This window comes from Akebia trifoliata, chromosome 3 (assembly GCF_017979445.1).
Source record: "Akebia trifoliata isolate Shusen 1 chromosome 3, ASM1797944v1, whole genome shotgun sequence".
In the NCBI taxonomy this organism is placed as follows: domain Eukaryota; kingdom Viridiplantae; phylum Streptophyta; class Magnoliopsida; order Ranunculales; family Lardizabalaceae; genus Akebia; species Akebia trifoliata.
Genome location: NC_141377.1, coordinates 45,985,400 through 46,004,941, shown reverse-complemented (window position 1 = coordinate 46,004,941; position 19,542 = coordinate 45,985,400). Strand labels below are relative to the sequence as shown.

Below are 19,542 nucleotides of genomic sequence, written 5' to 3'. Positions count from 1 at the left end.
ATCGGAAGGTGTATTTAATGCATTTTAACATGTTAACAAAAGAGAATTGTTATAACCACACCAATTTTTCCTTAATTATGAGTTTTTGTTCGCAGTCTCACCTCACGTGCATGTGTGTGTCTCTGTCTCATCCTCGTTCCAATCTGATCATCATAAATGCGATTTCCCGCTTCATATGCGGATAAGGTGATTGTAGTTAATATATAACACGTGGTTGCGACTTAACATTTTCGGACAACTGGTAAGTTAGAGTTTGATGCGAACTCTTCATATTAAACAAGTGTATGTCAATAACACAAATACTGACACATCACCAATTGAACAATCAAAACTCGTCATTCAAGTCAACGGTTTGAGTTATTCCTATAATACATAGACGAGAACGAACCATCTTCCCATAGATTTTTAGAGTCCAAAAATTATTTGGATCGACAATGCAAAATGGTGGCACCAAACTTTATATATATATATATGAAAACAACAAAATTAAACTCTTTTTTATCTTTTCAAGTAAACTTGTTGAGCGTATATTTTTCTCCCCTGTTGGGGTGTTATATATATATGTATATGAAAATAACAAAATTAAACTCTCTTTTATCTTTTCAAGTAAACTTGTTGAGAGTATATATTTCTCCCCTCTTGCGGTGTTATATATATATATATATATATATATATGAAAATAACAAAATTAAACTCTCTTTTATCTTTTCAAGTAAATTTGATGAGAGTATATTTTTCTCCGCTCTTGGAGTGTGTTATATCCTAATTAAACCTCTTATTCTCTTATAATCATAGTTCTCCTTTTCTCCAATAAATTAGTTTTTTGGAGTAATTGGTTGATTAACATGATATTAAAATAATATTAGAGATTTGATTAGATTATAATACCATTAGATAAAGTTTTATCATCTTCTGTTAATTTCTATATAAATCTTATGTGGGGTCATTATAGTTTTCTAAGCAAATCAATTGATATTTATTATTTTACATGATATCGAAGCACTATGTTTGTATAAGTCATGGATTCGAATCTTTCCACTTTTATGGATGAGGGAGAGTATTAAGAATATATTTTCCTCTACTCTCAGGATGTGTCATATCCCAATTAAACCTCATGATCCTGTTATATTCATAGTTTTCCCATTGTTCAATAGTTCAATCTTTTAGACTAATTAATCAATTAATAATACTCAACTTACGTGGAATGTGCACAAAATCATAGACTTTTTCCTTATGTATCTTTAAGGGAAAAAATCTATGATTTTGTACACATACCACGTCAGTTAAGTAAGTTTGAGTATTTTTTATAGTGTTAGATTGATTTTCTAACAGTCGATAATAGTGAAGAAGCTGATTGGAGAAGAAGATCCTACGTACTTCATGCACCATACCATATATATCGAGGTTGATTGATTCAAGTAAAATATAATCTGACTTCAACAATTATTTCGTTGGTAAATACCACACAATGCTTAGAACAAGTTCTTGCAAAAATTTGATCTAATTGCATTGAGGATCTCAAGGCAGTGTGAGTGTTTGGCAGGACATAAAGTATAACTGCAAAATTTCTTTGATTAGGATACTTATGTGACATAAAATTTCCACAACACATCTCTACTTTAGCCATTCAAATTCTCATTCTCTAAACAACATCTAAATGGTCACCTATTGGTATTGATGGATTTCAATTTCTATTGTCCTACTTATATCTGTTCGTTCTGTCAATAAAAATATCCTATCCTAACATACTTAAATCTGAATTCTAGTATAAAATAGTGTTAGAATCGTTACTTTCTTGGACTCTTTCTACTATAATTCATTAATTGACATTGCGTCGTTAACAAAGTCTCAGCCCTTGTTCTTATTTATTAATCATAAACAATGGGCCCATTTAAGATTCTGGTTAACAGCATGGTCTGTGTTGCTTTAGTGCAATTATTTCTCCTCCAACTCTGGTCCAGCCAGCGTGAGCCATGTACGTGTCCTGTGTTATCTGACCTGAGTCCTCAAAACCGGACTCACTTTGGACTCACCCTTGAAGGAACCTTAGATCTTTTGCTTGAGATATTTATGATTTTATAGAGTGATGTGAAGGGGGGTGCACACTGAGTACAGAAAAGATGAGTCAAGTTATAAGGACTCATCTGACATACAACAGGTGTTGTGGGACCAAATAGAAACCACTTTCCGCGAGTTTGAAAAAAAGAAAAAGACTACGTTTGACGTAAGAGGAAAAAGCATAATAGATAACTCTTTTATTTTATACTACTCGCGATAAGTTATTAGAATACATACTACCAAAGATATCAGCTACAGAGTGTAAAGTATAGAACGGATATAAGATTATCAATTGATCCAACAAATAGAATCTATTTTGTACCGTATTAACTTGCAACCGAATGTACGAACAAAACGAAGAAATTTTAATGAATGATTATCTTTTCTTTTAATCAAAAGGAAGGTAGGATAAGCGAATAAAGGGGCCGTCGAAGCGCCGTTGCCTTTTCAGTAAAAAGAGGAGGAAAATTGGGGTAGATCTCGAGGAGAATCTTTTGGCACGTAGTGCCACGCTAGCAAAGCCTACCCTGATTATTATTTTTTAAGAAAAAGAAAAACAAGTAAAGCGGTTTTTCAGGAAAATTGATTTCTGTTCTTGGAAAAAGGAAAAAGAGATTTCAACCCGTCCAAGTGAAATGCTGGAATCGGTAGCGGAGATTGTGGCGGCGGGGAGGATGAGGAGGAGATGTTAGGATTTTGAGTGAAGAAGATTGAGGACATGGTCGATATTTTTGAGTTTCCTTGTGTTTCTCCAGTCTGAGATTCTGGTTTTTGTTTTAGGTTTTTGGGGGCATTGGAGTGTGAAAGGTTGGATCTTTCGCCTTTCTTCTTAATTTGAGGTTATTTAATCATTTCCAACGCGTTTACGTCGATTGATACGTATACGATTCGGCATTTTTAGGTCTTATAATTAATCTATCGGTTTATTTTGATATTTCTCGGTGATTCTGGAGGTTCTCTCCAAGATTTACGACTCATTTCCAGCAATCGATGTTAAAATCGGTTGCATTGCATTTTTGTGTTTCCTGTAATTACGAGATTCATGAAGGTTTTTGAGGATTAAAAGAAATTTGGAGTAATCTACAAATCAAACTTGAAGACATATTGAAGTCGTAACCGTGTGAGGTTTGCTGCAGCATTGGATGCGATTTTACAAGTTTTTGAGGAATTTCCAGATAACCAATTCTTTTGCCGTACGGAGTCTGGACAGTAGAAGTTAAACAAGAAAAAAAAATTGCCTTTTTTTTTTATTTCTTTCTTTTTTCTCGTGAGATTTGAAGTACTAATCGCAACGCAAATGTCGCATTAATGTCCTTTCAATGCCGGTGTCTTGTCTGATTGAGCAGTTTGTTTATCACCATAAACCAACTATTCAAAGAAGGTTCAGATTTGGATTTCTTTCAAGATCTAAACGATAGCCCCAGATCGTTCTCTAGTAAGTCGATTTAATCGTTTAATCAAAGTAACAAAGTATCACAGATTCTGAAGAGTCTTAGATCTGAGAATTCTCTATTAATTTTTTCTAAAAGTTCTGTGCTTTTAAATTCAGAGTACATTCGATGTCGTTCAAGAGCATTGTTCGTGAGCTGAAAGAGATAAAAGATGGATTTGGAAACATGTCGAAGCGAGGTATTGAAGGAAAGCACGCACACAGCCGAACAAGGTCTAATATCACAGCCGATGTGTTTCGATTTCAATACGGAATGGTTCAGCAAAGTCGATGGGCAAATCTACCTCAGGAATTGCTCCTCGATGTTATAGAGAGGCTTGAGGCAAGTGAGACAACGTGGCCTGCGAGGCAGCATGTTGTCGCTTGTGCTTCGGTTTGTAGGTCATGGAGAGAGATTACTAGAGAGATTGTGAAGACACCTGAGGAATGTGGAAGGATCACCTTCCCAATTTCATTAAAGCAGGTGGTGGTGATCTTTCTTCCTCCTTGTTTGATTTTGTTTCTCTCCCTTTTCCCCTCTTTTTTCTTACTGAAATGGTAATTTGTTTCTTAATCTTTGTTAAATAGCCGGGGCCACGCGATTTTCCGATACAATGTTTCATCAGAAGGGAAAGAGAGACTTCTACATATCGGCTTTATCTTGGTTTAACACCTGGACCTGGTAAATAATTTTTCTCATTTTATTTTCTAATTAAACTTCTGTAGTGTTAGTTGAAATGTTGATCTTAGGATAACAAAGGGGAAAATGATTTGTTTCATGAAAACAGATGTTATGGTAGCTCAATTACAACCATTCCATTCATAATGCTGAGTGATTCAAGATTGCCCTGTGAATGATTTTTTTTTCTTTTTTATTTTTTCTTTTCAATAGATAACTTATTTGTGGTTGAGATGATTTCAGATGTAACATACTTGAAATTCAGATTTTAGATGTAATATACTTAAATACACACCTTGTTTAAGCGTGCTTTTAAACCCCAAACCTCTCGAATTCTAATCCCTAAAATTACAAATTTTTACTCATTTTACCATTTAATAACTCATAATCATAATCAGATCTTGGTAAATAAATATTTGCTACTTGACAATTTAAAACACACTTTCCAAGTACTTAAATATTATTTAATGGACGAAAATTAGAGAATTTATAATCCCGATTCATCCAATAACATAATTTTGAAATCAGATTTTGAAGGTTTTTTACATGCAAAGGTGAAAACTTGTGCCAAGTTCCTGAAACCAACCCTGTTTCTTTGTTTACTATGATACGTAGGGTTGAGATATTACTCTTTCGCTTTTCAAGGGATAGCTTTAAAAATAAAAAATAAAAGCTAGAAAACATTTTGCTCAAACCAGTCTTACCTGTTGGGAACCTCAAATATTTCACCTTCAACACATTAATTCCCATCCACTAACCTGCTCGCCTACCCCAAAAAGGAAAAAATAGCTACTGATTAGTTTTACAAAATTACAGCTCTGTTGGGAGAAAACGGGAAATTGTTGTTTGCTGCAAGAAAGATTAGAAAGGCAACAAGCACGGAGTTCCTTATATCCTTGGTTGCAGACGATTTCTCTCGAGCTAGCCATACATATATTGGAAAATTGAGGTAAATTTTGGTTAATGTCTGAGCTTCTAATGTAGGTCTTAAAACATTTTTCATTTCATGATGCAAACAATTTATCAGCGAACTCTTTCCCAGGTCCAATTTTCTGGGTACCAAATTCACAATTTACGACAGCCAGCCTCCATATGACACTGCAGTTCAATCTAACTGTCGGTCAAATCGAAGATTCCATTTGAAGCAGGTATCTCCAAGAGTCCCAGCTGGTAATTACAGCATTGCCACCATTTCATATGAGCTCAATGTACTCCGTTCTAGAGGCCCCAGGAGAATGCAATGCACCATGCATTCCATCCCTGTCTCTTCAATTCAGGAAGGCGGCACTGCCCCAACACCAACCACATTCTTGCCTTCCCTCGAGGAGCAATTTTCTCTTTTATCAGTTCTGAAAGACAAGGATCCACTTGTGGATTTCAGCTCCACAAGCCTCTCTGAGCCACCTATATCGGTCCATGGCACAGGAGAGCCGTTGGTTCTAAAGAACAAGGCTCCTAGATGGCATGAGCAGCTGCAGTGCTGGTGCTTAAATTTTAGGGGACGTGTTACAGTAGCTTCAGTCAAGAATTTTCAGCTTGTGGCAACCGTGGAACCATCACAACATGTTCTGCTGGCGGAGCAAGAGAGAGTTATATTGCAGTTTGGAAAGATAGGGAAAGATATCTTTACTATGGATTATCGTTACCCGCTTTCTGCCTTCCAAGCCTTTGCTATATGCTTGAGCAGCTTTGACACAAAACCTGCTTGTGAATGACCTTCCCCAGATCTTTCATAGAAAAAAGATTATGTTCTTGCTTTCACCAAAAGTTGGTTGTAATTATTTTCTTCAATGAAGGCTCTTTTATCTCTGTTGTTTCTCATCACAAATCATCTTAGCCATGCAGGCATTAGTTTATCCGATGGCAGGTGGGCAGGCCTGCAGAGAGTCTTGTAAGTTTCATTTTTATTTTATCTTCTTCTGCAACAATGTCCCTCCAATTATGTAGCTTTATTGCTTCTGCGTATTTGATATTTAATTTTGCCATAATCAGTATTTTCTATTTAACTGCACAAAAGGTTATAATTTTTCTTTATTTCAATCAAAAGTAAGCAAATGGATTTTACAATACACACTCCAAATATGCTTCTTCTCAGTCCTAAACATAATAAGCAGTATCAGGAAAACTGACAGAACATGCTTGAGGGAAGGATAGAGCATCCTTCTTATTGAATATAATTATTAAGTACATATAGTATGAGTGTGTAGGTATCCTAGACCACCAATGTAAACTGTATCCTTAGATAATTACTTGTCACTTGTTATAGAAACTTCATTTCTATTGTCTCTGCCCTTTTTCTTCTCTTCACAGCCATAGAGACATCCATGACGCCGATTTTTGTTTGGGTTGTCTGGATCAGAGTCACTGGGTTCCAAGAAAAGGCCTCTGAGGCACCGTCTTCTGACCACTGGCTCATAAGTGAGCTTTTCAGATTGTGTTATGTTGAAATCGGCCTTGCGTGCTTCAACATACTCCATTTTCCTGGTTGACTTGTTGGGTTCTGTTTGTTTGCGAGAGAGAACCAAGTTAACTCCAGGATTCCTTTCGCTAAAGGAACTGTCGTGCATAATTGAGTTATTGATACTCTGTATATTGCTGTTAATATATGCCACATCTGATGTTTCTTCTCTGGATGTTGGATCACTCAACTGTCTTTCCTTGGAGCTGCCCTCCCCATCAGTGGTCAATTCGGGGTTGTCACCCTCGTTGAGCTTATATCCCCTGTGAATATGGACTGAGCCTTCCTTTTTCGCTGACTCCAAACCCAAATGCATGAATGCTCCTTTGTTTTCACCAGCTAAGGTTATAACACTTACCAGGTTCTCATCTAGGGGTTGCTTTGGATGTTCCAGCGTCAGCTTATTGACAAGCCTTGAAACATCACCCCTGATCTCTTTGTGCAGTGCAGGTCGCTCCATTACGGATGCTGAAGATCTTGGTTTGGTTTCGGTGCTCCCGTTCCTGTGCTTCTCCAGATGATTTTTTCTGGCTTGAGATGTAATACCTGACTGGCCTTTGAGTTGTTGGTTGGAACCAGATGCCATGTTAAGAAGCTCAGTGATTGTCCTCTGCTTTGGCTCATCATCAGCGGGGATCGTGAGCGGCTTCTCTTCCTTCTTTGCTTCTAGGTCTAGCTTCCTTTCTTTGGTTTCTTCTGTTTTATCGTCTGATGTTTGAGGATGATCAGGATCAATAGGAACAACAGAAGACTCCTCTAGATTTCTTTGAGAGGTTGCTGGCGCTTGGAGCTGTGGCTGAGGCAATATTGTCTTGGATTGAGCCAGTTTCTCAGCCGGTAGTTCTTGTTGAGAGTAAGATGGCCTCAACGGTGGAGGCTGGGAGACTGTTTGAATTCTAGGTTGCAGTTGAGGGGCTTGGCTTGATGTAGATGGGGGCTGTGAGGCTGTTTGAGTTGTTTCCTGCACCAGAGAAGCTATCAAAGACTGGAATGGGGGTGGCAAAGTTGCTTGAGTTTCTGGTTGGGAGGTTCTACGTGGTGGAGATAGAGGTTGAGAGGCTCTTTGTGGCTGAGTAGCTGTTTGAGATGGAGGTGAGGGCTGAGAGACCACCCACGGTTTAGTGGTTATGGGAGATGGGGCTTGAGGTTGGGGAGGCTCAGTCTTAGGTGGGGCTTGAGGTTGGGGAATTGTTGCTTCGGATGGAGATGGGGGCTGAGGCTCAGCCTTACTTGGGGCTTGAGGCCGGGGAATTGTAGCTTGGGATGGAGGTGGGGGCTGGGGCTCAGTCTTAATTGGGGCTTGAGGTCGGGGAATTGTCGCTTGGGATGGAGGTGGGGGCTGAGGCTCAGTCTTGATTGGGACTTGAGGTCGGGGAATTGTAGCTTGGGATGGAGGTGGGGGCTGAGGCTCAGTCTTAATTGGGACTTGAGGTCGGGGAATTGTAGCTTGGGATGGAGGTGGGGGCTGAGGCTCAGTCTTAATTGGGGCTTGAGGTTGGGGAGGCTCAGACTTAATTGGAGCTTGAGGTTGGGGAGGCTCAGTTTTAGGTGGGGCTTGAGGTTGGGGAATTGTCACTCGAGGTGGAAAGGGGGGCTGAGGTTCAGTTTTGGGTGGGGCGGAAGGTTGGGGAATTGTTGCTCGAGGTTGGGATGGGGTCTGAGAGGCTACTTGTGATTGGGATGTCTTGCGGGATGGGGATGGGGGCTGTGAGGCAACTCGTGATTGGGAGATTGTGCGAGATGGAGATGGGGGCTGAGAGGCTGCTCGTGGTTGGGAGGTTGTGCGAGATGGGGAAGGGGGCTGGGACCCATTCTTTGGTGGGGATTGAGTTTGGGAAGTGACTCTTTGAGATGGGGACCGAGACTCAGTCTTTGGTGGGGCCTGAGGTTTGGGTGCGACTGTTTTAATCGGAGATGAGGGTTGGGAGGGCACTAGTGCTGGGGGCTGAGACTCGGTCTTTGGTGGGGCCTGAGGTTGGGGTGTGACTGATATAATTGGAGATGAGGGTTGGGAGGGCCCTTGTGATGGGAGCTGAGATTCAGTCTTTGGTGGGGCCTGAGGTTGGGGTGTGACTGTTTTCACCGGAGATGAGGGTTGGGAGGGCGCTCGTGATGGGGGTTGAGACTCAGTCGTCGGCGAGGCTTGGGGTAGGAAAGTCGGCTGCAAAGAGGCAGATCCAGGAGGCCTAATTGGGGCCCGTAATGTGGTGGTAGGCTGGATTGTGACTTGGGACTCAGCTGCAGCACGGGGAGCATTGACGAGCCATGGGAACCGAAAGCGAAATGGCTGCCTTCCTGCTGGATCTGCCATGCTAATCAAAAGGAGAGGATGGATAGTAGTGAGTGGTCGATTGGATTGCCAGGGAGGGAAGAGGACTGAATTGAGGTAAGTTTGATAAAACTTGTGGGATGTGGGATAGAGTATATATAGGTTTGCAGCAGATACCTTGGCTCATTTAGGGTGTTTTGAAATAAGGAATCTTTTTTTAACCCAACAGCCAACTTTCCCACCCCATAGGCCCCATTTTGTTTTCTCATATTGTGAAGAAAATGGGATTCTTTTTGTAGGAGGCTTGCCTTGGTATGCTGGTCTAGCATCTCATTTCTCTTTCCTCTAAATATTTTCTCAAGGTGTCGGATAGAGGTTCTGATGGGCTTGTATGTGCCCCACCTACCATGATCCCAGCCGTTGGATAAGCAAAATGGTTCGTTCATTTGATGATATTTGATAGTATACACATGACTATAAATCATGATGGACCCTCTATCAATACCCAGTACCAAGTTATCAATCAAAGAGTCAAGATCTAATCTAATTACCTTATGTGTGGTACACAATTTCCCGCCAACCCAACCCAAACCCATTCGTTAATCTCTCTCTAGTATTAGTTGATAACATTTGCTGTAATGTGATGTCATTTGACCATGATCATTGTATTCTGCATGATGCCATAATCACCTTTAGATCTTTAATAATACCAATAATATATTTGAGTCGTGCTGGGGTGACACAAACGGAGACACAAAGGTGGCAAAATGATGTGGTGTGGTGCACATTATTGTAGATGCTTTCCCGCGAGATACGACTAAAAAGCATCTATGGTTATGTGTGTGCCACCACATCATTTTTGTCACCTTTGTTGTCTCCGTTTGTGTTATTCCTGCATTTTCCGTTTCTTATTCATCTCGAGGTGACTCATATTGTGAAGATAAATTGCATTTTAATCTCCTCAATTTATTTTAAGTGTCTTCATCTTCACAACCACTCATAATGTGGTGTCGTGCACATTATTGTAGATGCTTTCCCGCGAGATACGACTAAAAAGCATCTATGGTTATGTGCGTGCCACCACATCATTTTTGTCACCTTTGTTGTTTCCGTTTGTGTTATTCCCGCATTTTCCGTTTCTTATTCTTCTCTTTTATCTCGAGGTGACTCATATTGTGAAGATAAATTGCATTTTAATCTCCCCAATTTATTTTAAGTGTCTTCATCTTCACAACCACTCATGGTGGATCTTATGCAAATGTGTCAATTCTACGTCCTTTAGATACATATCCGATAAAATATGCGATGTGATTTGGCTCCTGATTCAATAGACTCAACACTTCTAGTCAACAAGTTCAGTTTACACCAGTAAGGTCAGAAACTCGGTGAGTTATTCTTATATCTTTGTATTTCCTAGGTAACAAAACATGAATATCTATTTTTTGGAAATTAAAACAAGTTTTAATATTGTAATATATATATATCTATATATATATATATAGGGTCCCGATCAGCAACAAACATTTTGATAAACATTTTGGCGAAACATTTTTCAAAACATAGGTTAGAGGTTTTGGAATGGGCTGATTTTTGGTGAGGATGATCTCTATGGTGAGGAGATCATCATCACCAAAAATCAGCCCATTCCAAAACTTCTAGCCCCAGTTTACAAGTTGAAAAATCGTGGACCGTCCATTTTTTGTAAACCATTTTGATGGAGTTAGAAGTTTTGGAATGGGCTGATTTTTGTGATGATGATCTCCTCACCGTAGAGATAATCCTCACCAAAAATCAGCCCATTCCAAAACCTCTAACCTATGTTTTGCCAAAATGTTTGTTGCTGAACATTTCCCATATATATATTGGTTGGGTTTTTTTTACAAAATCTTAGATAAAATTTTGTCTTATATGATTAAAAAGTTTTGGAATGGAGATTATCCTTACAAAAAATCAGTTAATTCTGAAATTTCTAACCCCATGAGAAGTGATTACAAACTAACGGTAAACAATTAACGATTTACAATTCTTCAACTTATAAACTAGAGTTAGAAATTTCAGAACTGACTGATTTTTTGAGAGGTTGATTTTCTTGCTATATAGAATATCCTCACAAAAATTCAGTTCATTCCAAAACTTTTAACCCATATAAGATAAAATGAGTTGTCTAGAATGTTTTTTGAGTTTTGTCAAAACAACGTTATCCCATATATATATGGAATGAACTGTTATTTTGTAAGGATGATCTTGTGGGCTGTCAATTTTTTTGTAAATCACAATAGAAATAATCCTCACCAAAAATCAACTAATCTATTACTTCTAACTCATATAAGACAAATACCATTGTCATAGATTTTGTCACGATTATTGCCCCATGAACCGTCCTCATATATATATATATATATATAGGGTAACGTTCAATGACTAACTTTTTGGCAAAATATTTTCAAAACATGAGTTAAAAGTTTTGGATTGGGCTGATTTTTGGTGAAGATGATCTCTACGGTGAGGAGATCATCCTCACCAAAAAATCAGTCCATTCCAAAACTTCTAACCCATGTTTACAAGTTGAAAAATCGTGGACCGTCCATTTTGTGAAACTATTTTTGAGGGGGTTAGAAGTTTTGGAAGGGGCTGATTTTTGGTGATGATGATCTCCTCACCGTAGAGATCATCCTCACAAAAAATCAGCCCATTCCAAAACCTTTAACCCATGTTTTGAAAAATGTTTTGCCAAAATATTTGTTGCTGAACATTTCCCTTTATATATATATATTTATCAATCATATTTCCCTCTCTCTCTCTCTCTATATATATATATATATATGGGGGGCGTTCAATGGCCAACTTTTGGCAAAACATGAGTTAGAGGTTTTGGAATGGGCTGATTTTTAGTGAGGATGATCTCTACGGTGAGGAGATCATCATCACAAAAATCAGCCCATTCCAAAACTTCTAACCCCATCAAAACAGTTACAAAAAATGGACGATCCACGATTTTTCAGCTTGTAAACATGGGTAGAAGTTTTGGAATGAGATGATTTTTGGTGAGGATGATCTCCTCACTGTAGTGATCATCCTTACCAAAAATCAGCCCATTCCAAAACCTCTAACTTATGTTTTGAAAAATGTTTTGCCAAAAAGTTGGCCATTGAACGCTACCCTATATATATATATATATAGGGTAGCGTTCAATAGCCAACAGTTTGGCAAACACATTTTATAAAACATGGGTTAGAGGTCTTGGAATGGGCTGATTTTTTGTGAGGATGATCTCTACGGTGAGGAGATAATCATCACCAAAAATCAGCCCATTCCAAAACTTCTAACCCCATCAAAAATGGTTTACAAAAAATGGACAGTTCACGATTTTTCAACTTGTAAATTGGGGCTAGAAGTTTTGGAATGAGTTGATTTTTAGTGAGGATGATCTCCTTACTATAGAGATCATCCTCACCAAAAATCAGCCCATTCCAAGACCTCTAACCCATGTTTTGAAAAAGTGTTTGCCAAACTGTTGAACGGGACCCATATATATGGGTCCCGTTCGGCACCCTAAGTTTTACCACACACTTTAACAAACGCGTTTTGTCTTACATGGGTTAGAAGTTTCGGAATGAGCTGATTTTTGGTGAGGATGATCTCTATGGTGAGGAGATCATCCTCACCAAAAATCAGCTCATTCCAAAACTTCTAACCCCATCAAAATTGATTACAAAAAATGGACGGTCCACGATTTTTCAACGTGTAAACATGGGGCTAAAACATTCGGAATGGGCTGATTTTTGGGGAGGATGATCTTCTAATCATAGAGATCATCCTCACCAAAAATCAGCTCATTCCAAAACTTCTAACCCATGTAGGACAAAAAACGTTTGTTAAAGTGTGTGGTAAAACTTAGGGTGCTGAACATTTCCCTATATATATATATATATATGGGTAGCGTTCAAGGGCAAACTTTTTAGCAAAACATTTCAAAACTTGAGTTGAGGTTTTGGAATGGGCTGATTTTTGGTGAGGATGATCTCTACGTATATATAGGGGGGCGTTCAATGGCCAACTTTTTGGCAAACATTTTTCAAAAATGAGTTAGAGATTTTGGAATGGGCTGATTTTTGGTGCGGATGATCTCTACGGTGAGGATGATAACTTCTAACCCATGTTTACAAGTTGAAAAATTGTGGACCGCTCATTTTTTGTAAACTGTTTTTGATGGGGTTAGAAGTTTTGGAATTGGCTGATTTTTGGTGATGATGATCTCCTCACCGTAGAGATCATCCTCACCAAAAATCAGCCCATTCCAAACCTCTAACTCATGTTTTGAAAAATGTTTTGCCAAAAAGTTTGCTAAAAAGTTTGCCATTGAACGCTACCCTATATATATATGGGAAATGTTCAGCAACAAACATTTTGACAAACATTTTTTAAAACATGGGTTAGAGGTTTTGGAATGGGCTGATTTTTTGTGAGGATGATCTCTACGGTGAGGGGATCATCCTCACCAAAAATCATTTCATTCCAAAACTTCTAGCCCCAGTTTACAAGTTGAAAAATCGTGGACCGTCCATTTGTCAATCATCGCAGTTGATTTGTCTTTTTTTTTTTTTTTTTCTTTTCCTTACTGGGACTCGATTCGGTTGGTGTGAGGGGTTAGAGGAGGTTAATTGATGAAAAATAGAGGGTGTTTGTGTAACTTGAAACCAATACCTTACCTAACGAGTCAACAGTGGTAGAAAGTTTAGGGTTTAGAGTATAGATAACTCTGCATAATAAAGGGGGAGGGAGAGGGGGAGGGTGTGGGGGCCAAACCCTAACATTTCTCTTTGCATCGGATTCTCTCTTGAGCAGGCTTTAAGCATTTCTTTGCCTCCTGTTAGCAACTTTATTTTTTTCCTTCCATTCTACTCAGTTCTCCTTCTTCTGTTGTAAAACCCTGGTAGTCAATCTTTCGTTTAAAAATAAAATATAAAAAGTAAAGATGGAAATGTGTGGAAGAAGGAGGTGCTCGTTAATCTGAACTCACACTCACATATCTGTGCGAGGATTGAGGACAAGTTTATACTTTTCCATTCTGAGCACCTTATTCTCCGTCACATCTCATTCTTTTTTCTTTTTTTTTGTTTTGTTTTATTATTATTATAGGCTTTGATGCATGTATGAATCTGTTAGAGCTTCTTAGCCCCCTTTTAATGATCGAAATAATTTAATTTTTAAAGGTGTACTGTTCGTTTGTGTATGATAGTGGCGAAATATTTCTCAAGATTTTTATGGTATAGGTTATTTGTTTGTGGATGAAATATAGAATATGAATGGATTTTCAGGTAAGGAGAGTAAAAATGATAAAATTCTCTAACATTCTTTTTTTAATTCTAATGTAGGTCACAAAAAAAACAAAACATTTATTTCTATATACTTCTTGATTAATATTTAATAATTTGATTATTGATATTTTTATATAAATTATAAATAAAATAAATTTACTAGCCTTTACCCCAAGTTTGGGTGTCCTTAAGATTACTACCCAAAATCAAATCCAAAAATGTTAAAAGATTGGGTAAGTAGTTATCTGGTAATTGGGTACCAGTTTACTCCTTTATACATAATCATAATGTTAAAAAATTATATGTAATACATAAACATAATATATAGAAATAATAAATCAAATAAAAACATGTATGTGGCACAAAAATTGGGTGATTTAGACATGCCCCCTACATTTTATTGAATCTTAGAGGTATCCTTATATGTTTTGAAACTAATGACGTGCATCCCTTGACCTCTATCTTTCAAATAGACTAAGAGGAAAAAACTCCAATATCTTCATCTTCAACCTTTAGCCAAAAGCCAATATTATTCTTCTCAAAACCAGTATTTTTTTAACTCTCCAATCTCCATAGTATGTCTACTCAACTTTATGGTCAATTCATCATTTTCACCTAGAGCCAACTCCTTACATAAAACCCTAGATTTCCTAGCTAATTTTAATTTATTCAACCTTATCTTCATCCATCATTTTCTACCTTGCCTCCTTCGTAGAAAATCCTAGATTTTTCCATCCAAAATTATATCTTTTTATGCTTTCTCAAAAATTGTATCTTGCCATTAGACTCGAAGTAGATAAAATCTTAAGATAACTCATCAGAGTTAAAAATTTTGCACAAAAAGATGGAAGATGGATGGATTTGAGAAGAAAAATCTGGATTTTTCTTACTAGAGATTGAATATGAGGGTGTTTGAGTTTTTTTTTTCTTAATCTATGTAGAAAATTGAGGCAAATGGATGCATGTTGTCAATTTAAAACATAGGGCATCTCTAACATTCAGCAAAATAGAGTTGTGCACGTCCAAATCACCCCAAAAAAATATTGTATCTAAAATTTATTGTCTTGTTAATCAAATTATAATTAACAAGTATTATATTTCAAAGACTATACAAAATGTAAATATTTATTTGCTGGCTAAAAATAAATAAATAGCACTTTATGGATTATACCTCCTGCATTGAAGAGAAGTTAAAATTTATGAAGAGAGGGAAGATGTCATTTAAAAAACCAAATTTTTTTTTTTTTTATTTTTTATTATCAAATTCCTCAAGCAAATGCATTATATTTTCATATTTGGGCTTGCGAAGGTTGTGTTGTAATCGAATCCAATGAAAAAAATTCAGCGATTTGCATATAGTTGGTTTTATAAAAATCATATGTGATTTATTGTGTTCTATGTACCTAGAACAAATTGTATCACAAATTGGTTTGTTTGGTATCGATTCAAGGATGACCTAATAGGAACAAATTTGATATCATAGAGTGAGAAATGGACAATAAATTTCTCTCCCCAATGAAAAAAAGGGGATCTGAGAAATATTTTTTTCATATTGATATAAGATCACAATCTTTGGAAAAATATGTTTATGTGCAAAATTCAAAAAAAAAAAAAATTATATAGAGCTGCTACTGGCACCTCAATTTTTACTTATTACACCTCAATTTTATGAATTACTTACGACACCCCAATTAATGATTAAAACATACTCTACAAAGTTTGGCTCAAATTATAGTCTCAACATTAGGAAGCATTATAACAGTCATTCAAACAATTCCAATAGTTGTTTACAATTATGGTTAGTCTCATATATATAAATCTAGCCAAAAAGAGAGAGAGCTTCTATTAACACCCCCAACTTTTACTCTTACTCATTTTATTGTCTTCTCTTCACCCCTCTTCAACTATATTGTCTTTTCTCTCCTCCCCTCCCATTTTCAATAATATTCCTTCAATTTTAATAGATTCTCTTTTACCCTTTTTTAAATAATATTTATCTAATTTTACTATCTTTCTTCTTTTACCTTTTAACCTCAAAGATTATTTATAATATCCCTCTAACTTTATTATTTTTTCACTTTTACACTCTTAACTCCAAAGAGAATGCCCATGCCTACATCTAGTTAAATGACATAATATGATATAAAGGATTATCTATTTAAAATAACTTTTTAAATTAATTATAAAGATAAGTTTAAATTTACTTGAATACTAATTATATATTTCGTTAGGATCATCACTATATTAATCTTCTGTGACATTTGGATTTTTACCTATAATGTATGAGATTGGTTGATAGATCGCAGAGCAACTTTGAAGTTGGGTTAGCCCAACTTGAAAATGGTGGAATTTTTTGGGTAGATAAGCCGAATTTTTGATAAGTGGTTAAATATGAGAATATTTAGGTCATTTTTATTAATCTCTCATAGAAGACAGAGGTCAATGGAGGTATGTCATTAAGTTTGAAAGCACAAAACATATCAAAGATTAGCCAAAACCTGGAGGGGTTTCTCAGAATATCATCTCAGGCGCCAATGATCTTAAAGAGTCCATTTTTTTTTTTTTGGACAATGACTACAAGGGCTTGTTTTTTTTAAATATGTCCCAAAAAACCCCTTCTTAAGGAATATGGGATATCTAAGACTCATTTTATAAAACATTAGTCTAAAAATGACTTTTTGAAGCAATTTTTAAGAAAAATGTCAGAACTACCCTTTCCACAAATTGCAATTGTAAATATTTGAGATGCCTTTATGTTTTAAATTTGATTTTTGGTGTAGGCAGACCAATGTAGGGTCTAAATTTGAGCCACTGCAACACTCTAATCTCTGTTGAATCAACCCGAAAAATCATGAGTCAAACTACAAATAAAAATATACTAATTTTATGAATAATTAAGAATAGTTTTCTAATATATATATATATATATATATATATATATATATATATATATATATATATATAATTTTTTAAATAAAAATATTTGTGAATATTTTAAAATATATAAAATATTTATGAATAATTTAAAATAAATAAAATTTTATTAATTTTATTTTGAGGACGATCGTAATCATCATCAATTGATTTTTGGTGTATAGGTCGACTAATGTAAGGTTTTAATTTCATAATATAAAGTATGTAAAAATAGTTTTAAATATTAAATTAAGCAATTGAAAGGGTAGTTTTGGTATTTTATTTTAAAAATGCTTCAAAAACAAGCCCTTACTGTCGGTGTCCGTTTTTCTTTTTTCTAATTTGAAGGGTTCAAGTAAGAATAAGATAAAAGCCAATTAAACAAGAGTTGAAGACCCATATGAGAATTGGTGACCAATCTAGAGCTTGTTTGGGCAGGCAAATCCTTGTAACAACCTAAACCAAAATATAGCTTTCTATGTGTGGCTAGAAACATAGAAATTGCAGCATCCACTAACCACTATACCTAAATCCTATTTTAAAATACAGTTTGTGTTGCAGCAGCAACAACACTACAAGAGAACAATATTGGATCCAAATATTAAATTTTTTTTTTTTTTTTTTTTTTTTAAAGTTCCAAAATCTTTAAGAAAGGGAATCTTAAAGATCTTGGCTTTGAATGAGCCTATCAAGAATCCAGGGACCACAGGATAGTAGGTAGCCAAAGGTGGGCTCTCCGTGAAAGGCACCTTTCTTCATGATTAAGGCAAAAAGCATATTTGAAGAGATGAGTGATTATCAATATGCAGAGCCTATACTATACTACTGGGAGTTGGGATGGAGCCTATACTATACTACTGGGAGTTGGGATGGATATAAGGTGTTGGAGTTAGTTCTCAATATATTTTATTTTTTATATTTATTTATTTATGAAAGCGAGATTACTAGACAATAATTAGTATATGAAGGAGGATTTTGACTCTTTGGCATTATTAATATTCACAGACTTTAACCAACTTAGCAAGTTGAAACCTTCAAATCCGTGTAGTAATATGTTTATACATTCTTTTTTATTTTGTATTTTAAAAAGCTCGGACTGGGCGACTCGATTAACATACAGACCAATACACACATTAGGAGTGAAATCATCTTGGAAAGATTGCCCAGGAGAAGACACATTTGAGGGTTCTCTATAAAATAAAAAAGCTGAGATGGAAGGTTATTTCCTAGGGATTCTCAAACATAATAGATCCCTCTAAGACAAGTAATGATCCATTGTAAACCTTTGTTTTCTCCTCTCCTTTCGCAGCCTTAGGTTTGATTGAGGTTATAAAATTGCCAACTTTATTAATCAACATCAACAAGCTACACTAACATGACAAGTTTAAGGTATCTTCACTTTAAACCAAAATTTGGGTTTGTTCACATATTTTAAGTTGAAGAGAGAGACGTGTGAGATGTGGCATGTTTAATCTAGGTTTTGAGACATGAGAAAGACAGTTTTTTTAGACAAATCTATCTCACTCCAAAAAAAAAAAAAAAAAAAAACACAAATTTGTTCCTTCTATCACTTAATAATGTTTAATCAATCAAAAAAAATATAGATATATAATTGTTGCAAGTAGTAATCCAACTAGTGGGGTGTCATTTTCTGGTGTGGGGGCTAGGAGAGAGCAGTTGCAAGCGACCCTTCTTAGCCTCATCCAACAGAAGGACAGTTTGGGCCCATTGAATTCACACCAAACTTCTCTTTATATTCCTCCTCTCTTCAACTTTCCCTTTCCCCACTGTCCCTACCACATTTATAAAACCTTTCTTCTCCTCTTCATTCCCTTCTCCATCACTATCTACCTTTTTCGTACCTGTGGTCCTCTCTCCTATCTCCCTCAGAAACGGTTATAACGGCCTTGCAACAGTAACGTCCCACGCACCACCACCGTTATAATTAGTTTCCGTTTCCTCTCTTTATGTTTTTTTTAATAAAATAACCTACTGTATTGTATGTTGGAATAGAAACTATGGAACAACCAACTAAGCGGTTTGTTATCTCAACCAAAAAAAAAGCTTGATTACCAAACATGTCATCTCAAGATAATTATAATAAGGAATCCAACATGAAAGACACAACAGGTTGGGATTAGAGAAGTTTGTCAATAAAATTGTCAAAATACACAGAAAAGGATTTGAGTTAAATCCCTAGAATCATTTGAATTGTAATTAAAAACAATCCTGGATTCAAGAAGAGACTGCCAGTGATATACTTATCAAGAAAACAAATGCAATCGAAATAAGAAAACGAATCGAAAAACAAATACAAGATGCAACCACACAAAGGTTTTACGTGGTTCCCTCAAGATTGAGGTACGCCCATAGATCACACTGATTCCACCATGAAAATAAAACTCTCAGTTACAAATT

General features: G+C 36.3%; 2 protein-coding genes across 2 annotated transcripts; one reads left to right on the top strand and one right to left on the bottom strand.

Moving 5' to 3' along the window:
- The first annotated feature begins 2,519 nt into the window (after positions 1-2,519).
- On the top strand, positions 2,520-6,198 carry TLP2 (tubby like protein 2). Its single transcript, XM_086435897.1, has 5 exons — positions 2,520-3,493; positions 3,608-3,971; positions 4,076-4,169; positions 4,983-5,115; positions 5,209-6,198. The coding sequence occupies exons 2-5, from the start codon at positions 3,618-3,620 to the stop codon at positions 5,879-5,881; spliced, it is 1,254 nt and encodes a 417-aa protein (XP_086292023.1). The 5' UTR covers positions 2,520-3,493; positions 3,608-3,617; the 3' UTR covers positions 5,882-6,198.
- A 107-nt stretch (positions 6,199-6,305) lies between these two features.
- Positions 6,306-9,822, bottom strand: LOC147407364 (uncharacterized). The gene has a single exon (XM_086435896.1). The coding sequence runs from the start codon at positions 8,933-8,935 to the stop codon at positions 6,413-6,415; it is 2,523 nt and encodes an 840-aa protein (XP_086292022.1). The 5' UTR covers positions 8,936-9,822; the 3' UTR covers positions 6,306-6,412.
- Between the last annotated feature and the right edge of the window lie 9,720 nt (positions 9,823-19,542).

What these genes read in the sequence shown, in the direction of transcription:
- LOC147407364 (XM_086435896.1), bottom strand. Translation starts at nt 8,935, where the DNA reads ATGGCAGATCCAGCAGGAAGGCAGCCATTTCGCTTTCGGTTCCCATGG.
- TLP2 (XM_086435897.1), top strand. Translation starts at nt 3,618, where the DNA reads ATGTCGTTCAAGAGCATTGTTCGTGAGCTGAAAGAGATAAAAGATGGA. An exon ending in TCCCAATTTCATTAAAGCAG is followed by an intron (nt 3,972 to 4,075) that starts GTGGTGGTGATC and finishes TTTGTTAAATAG; the next exon opens with CCGGGGCCACGCGATTTTCC. An exon ending in ACATATATTGGAAAATTGAG is followed by an intron (nt 5,116 to 5,208) that starts GTAAATTTTGGT and finishes ACTCTTTCCCAG; the next exon opens with GTCCAATTTTCTGGGTACCA.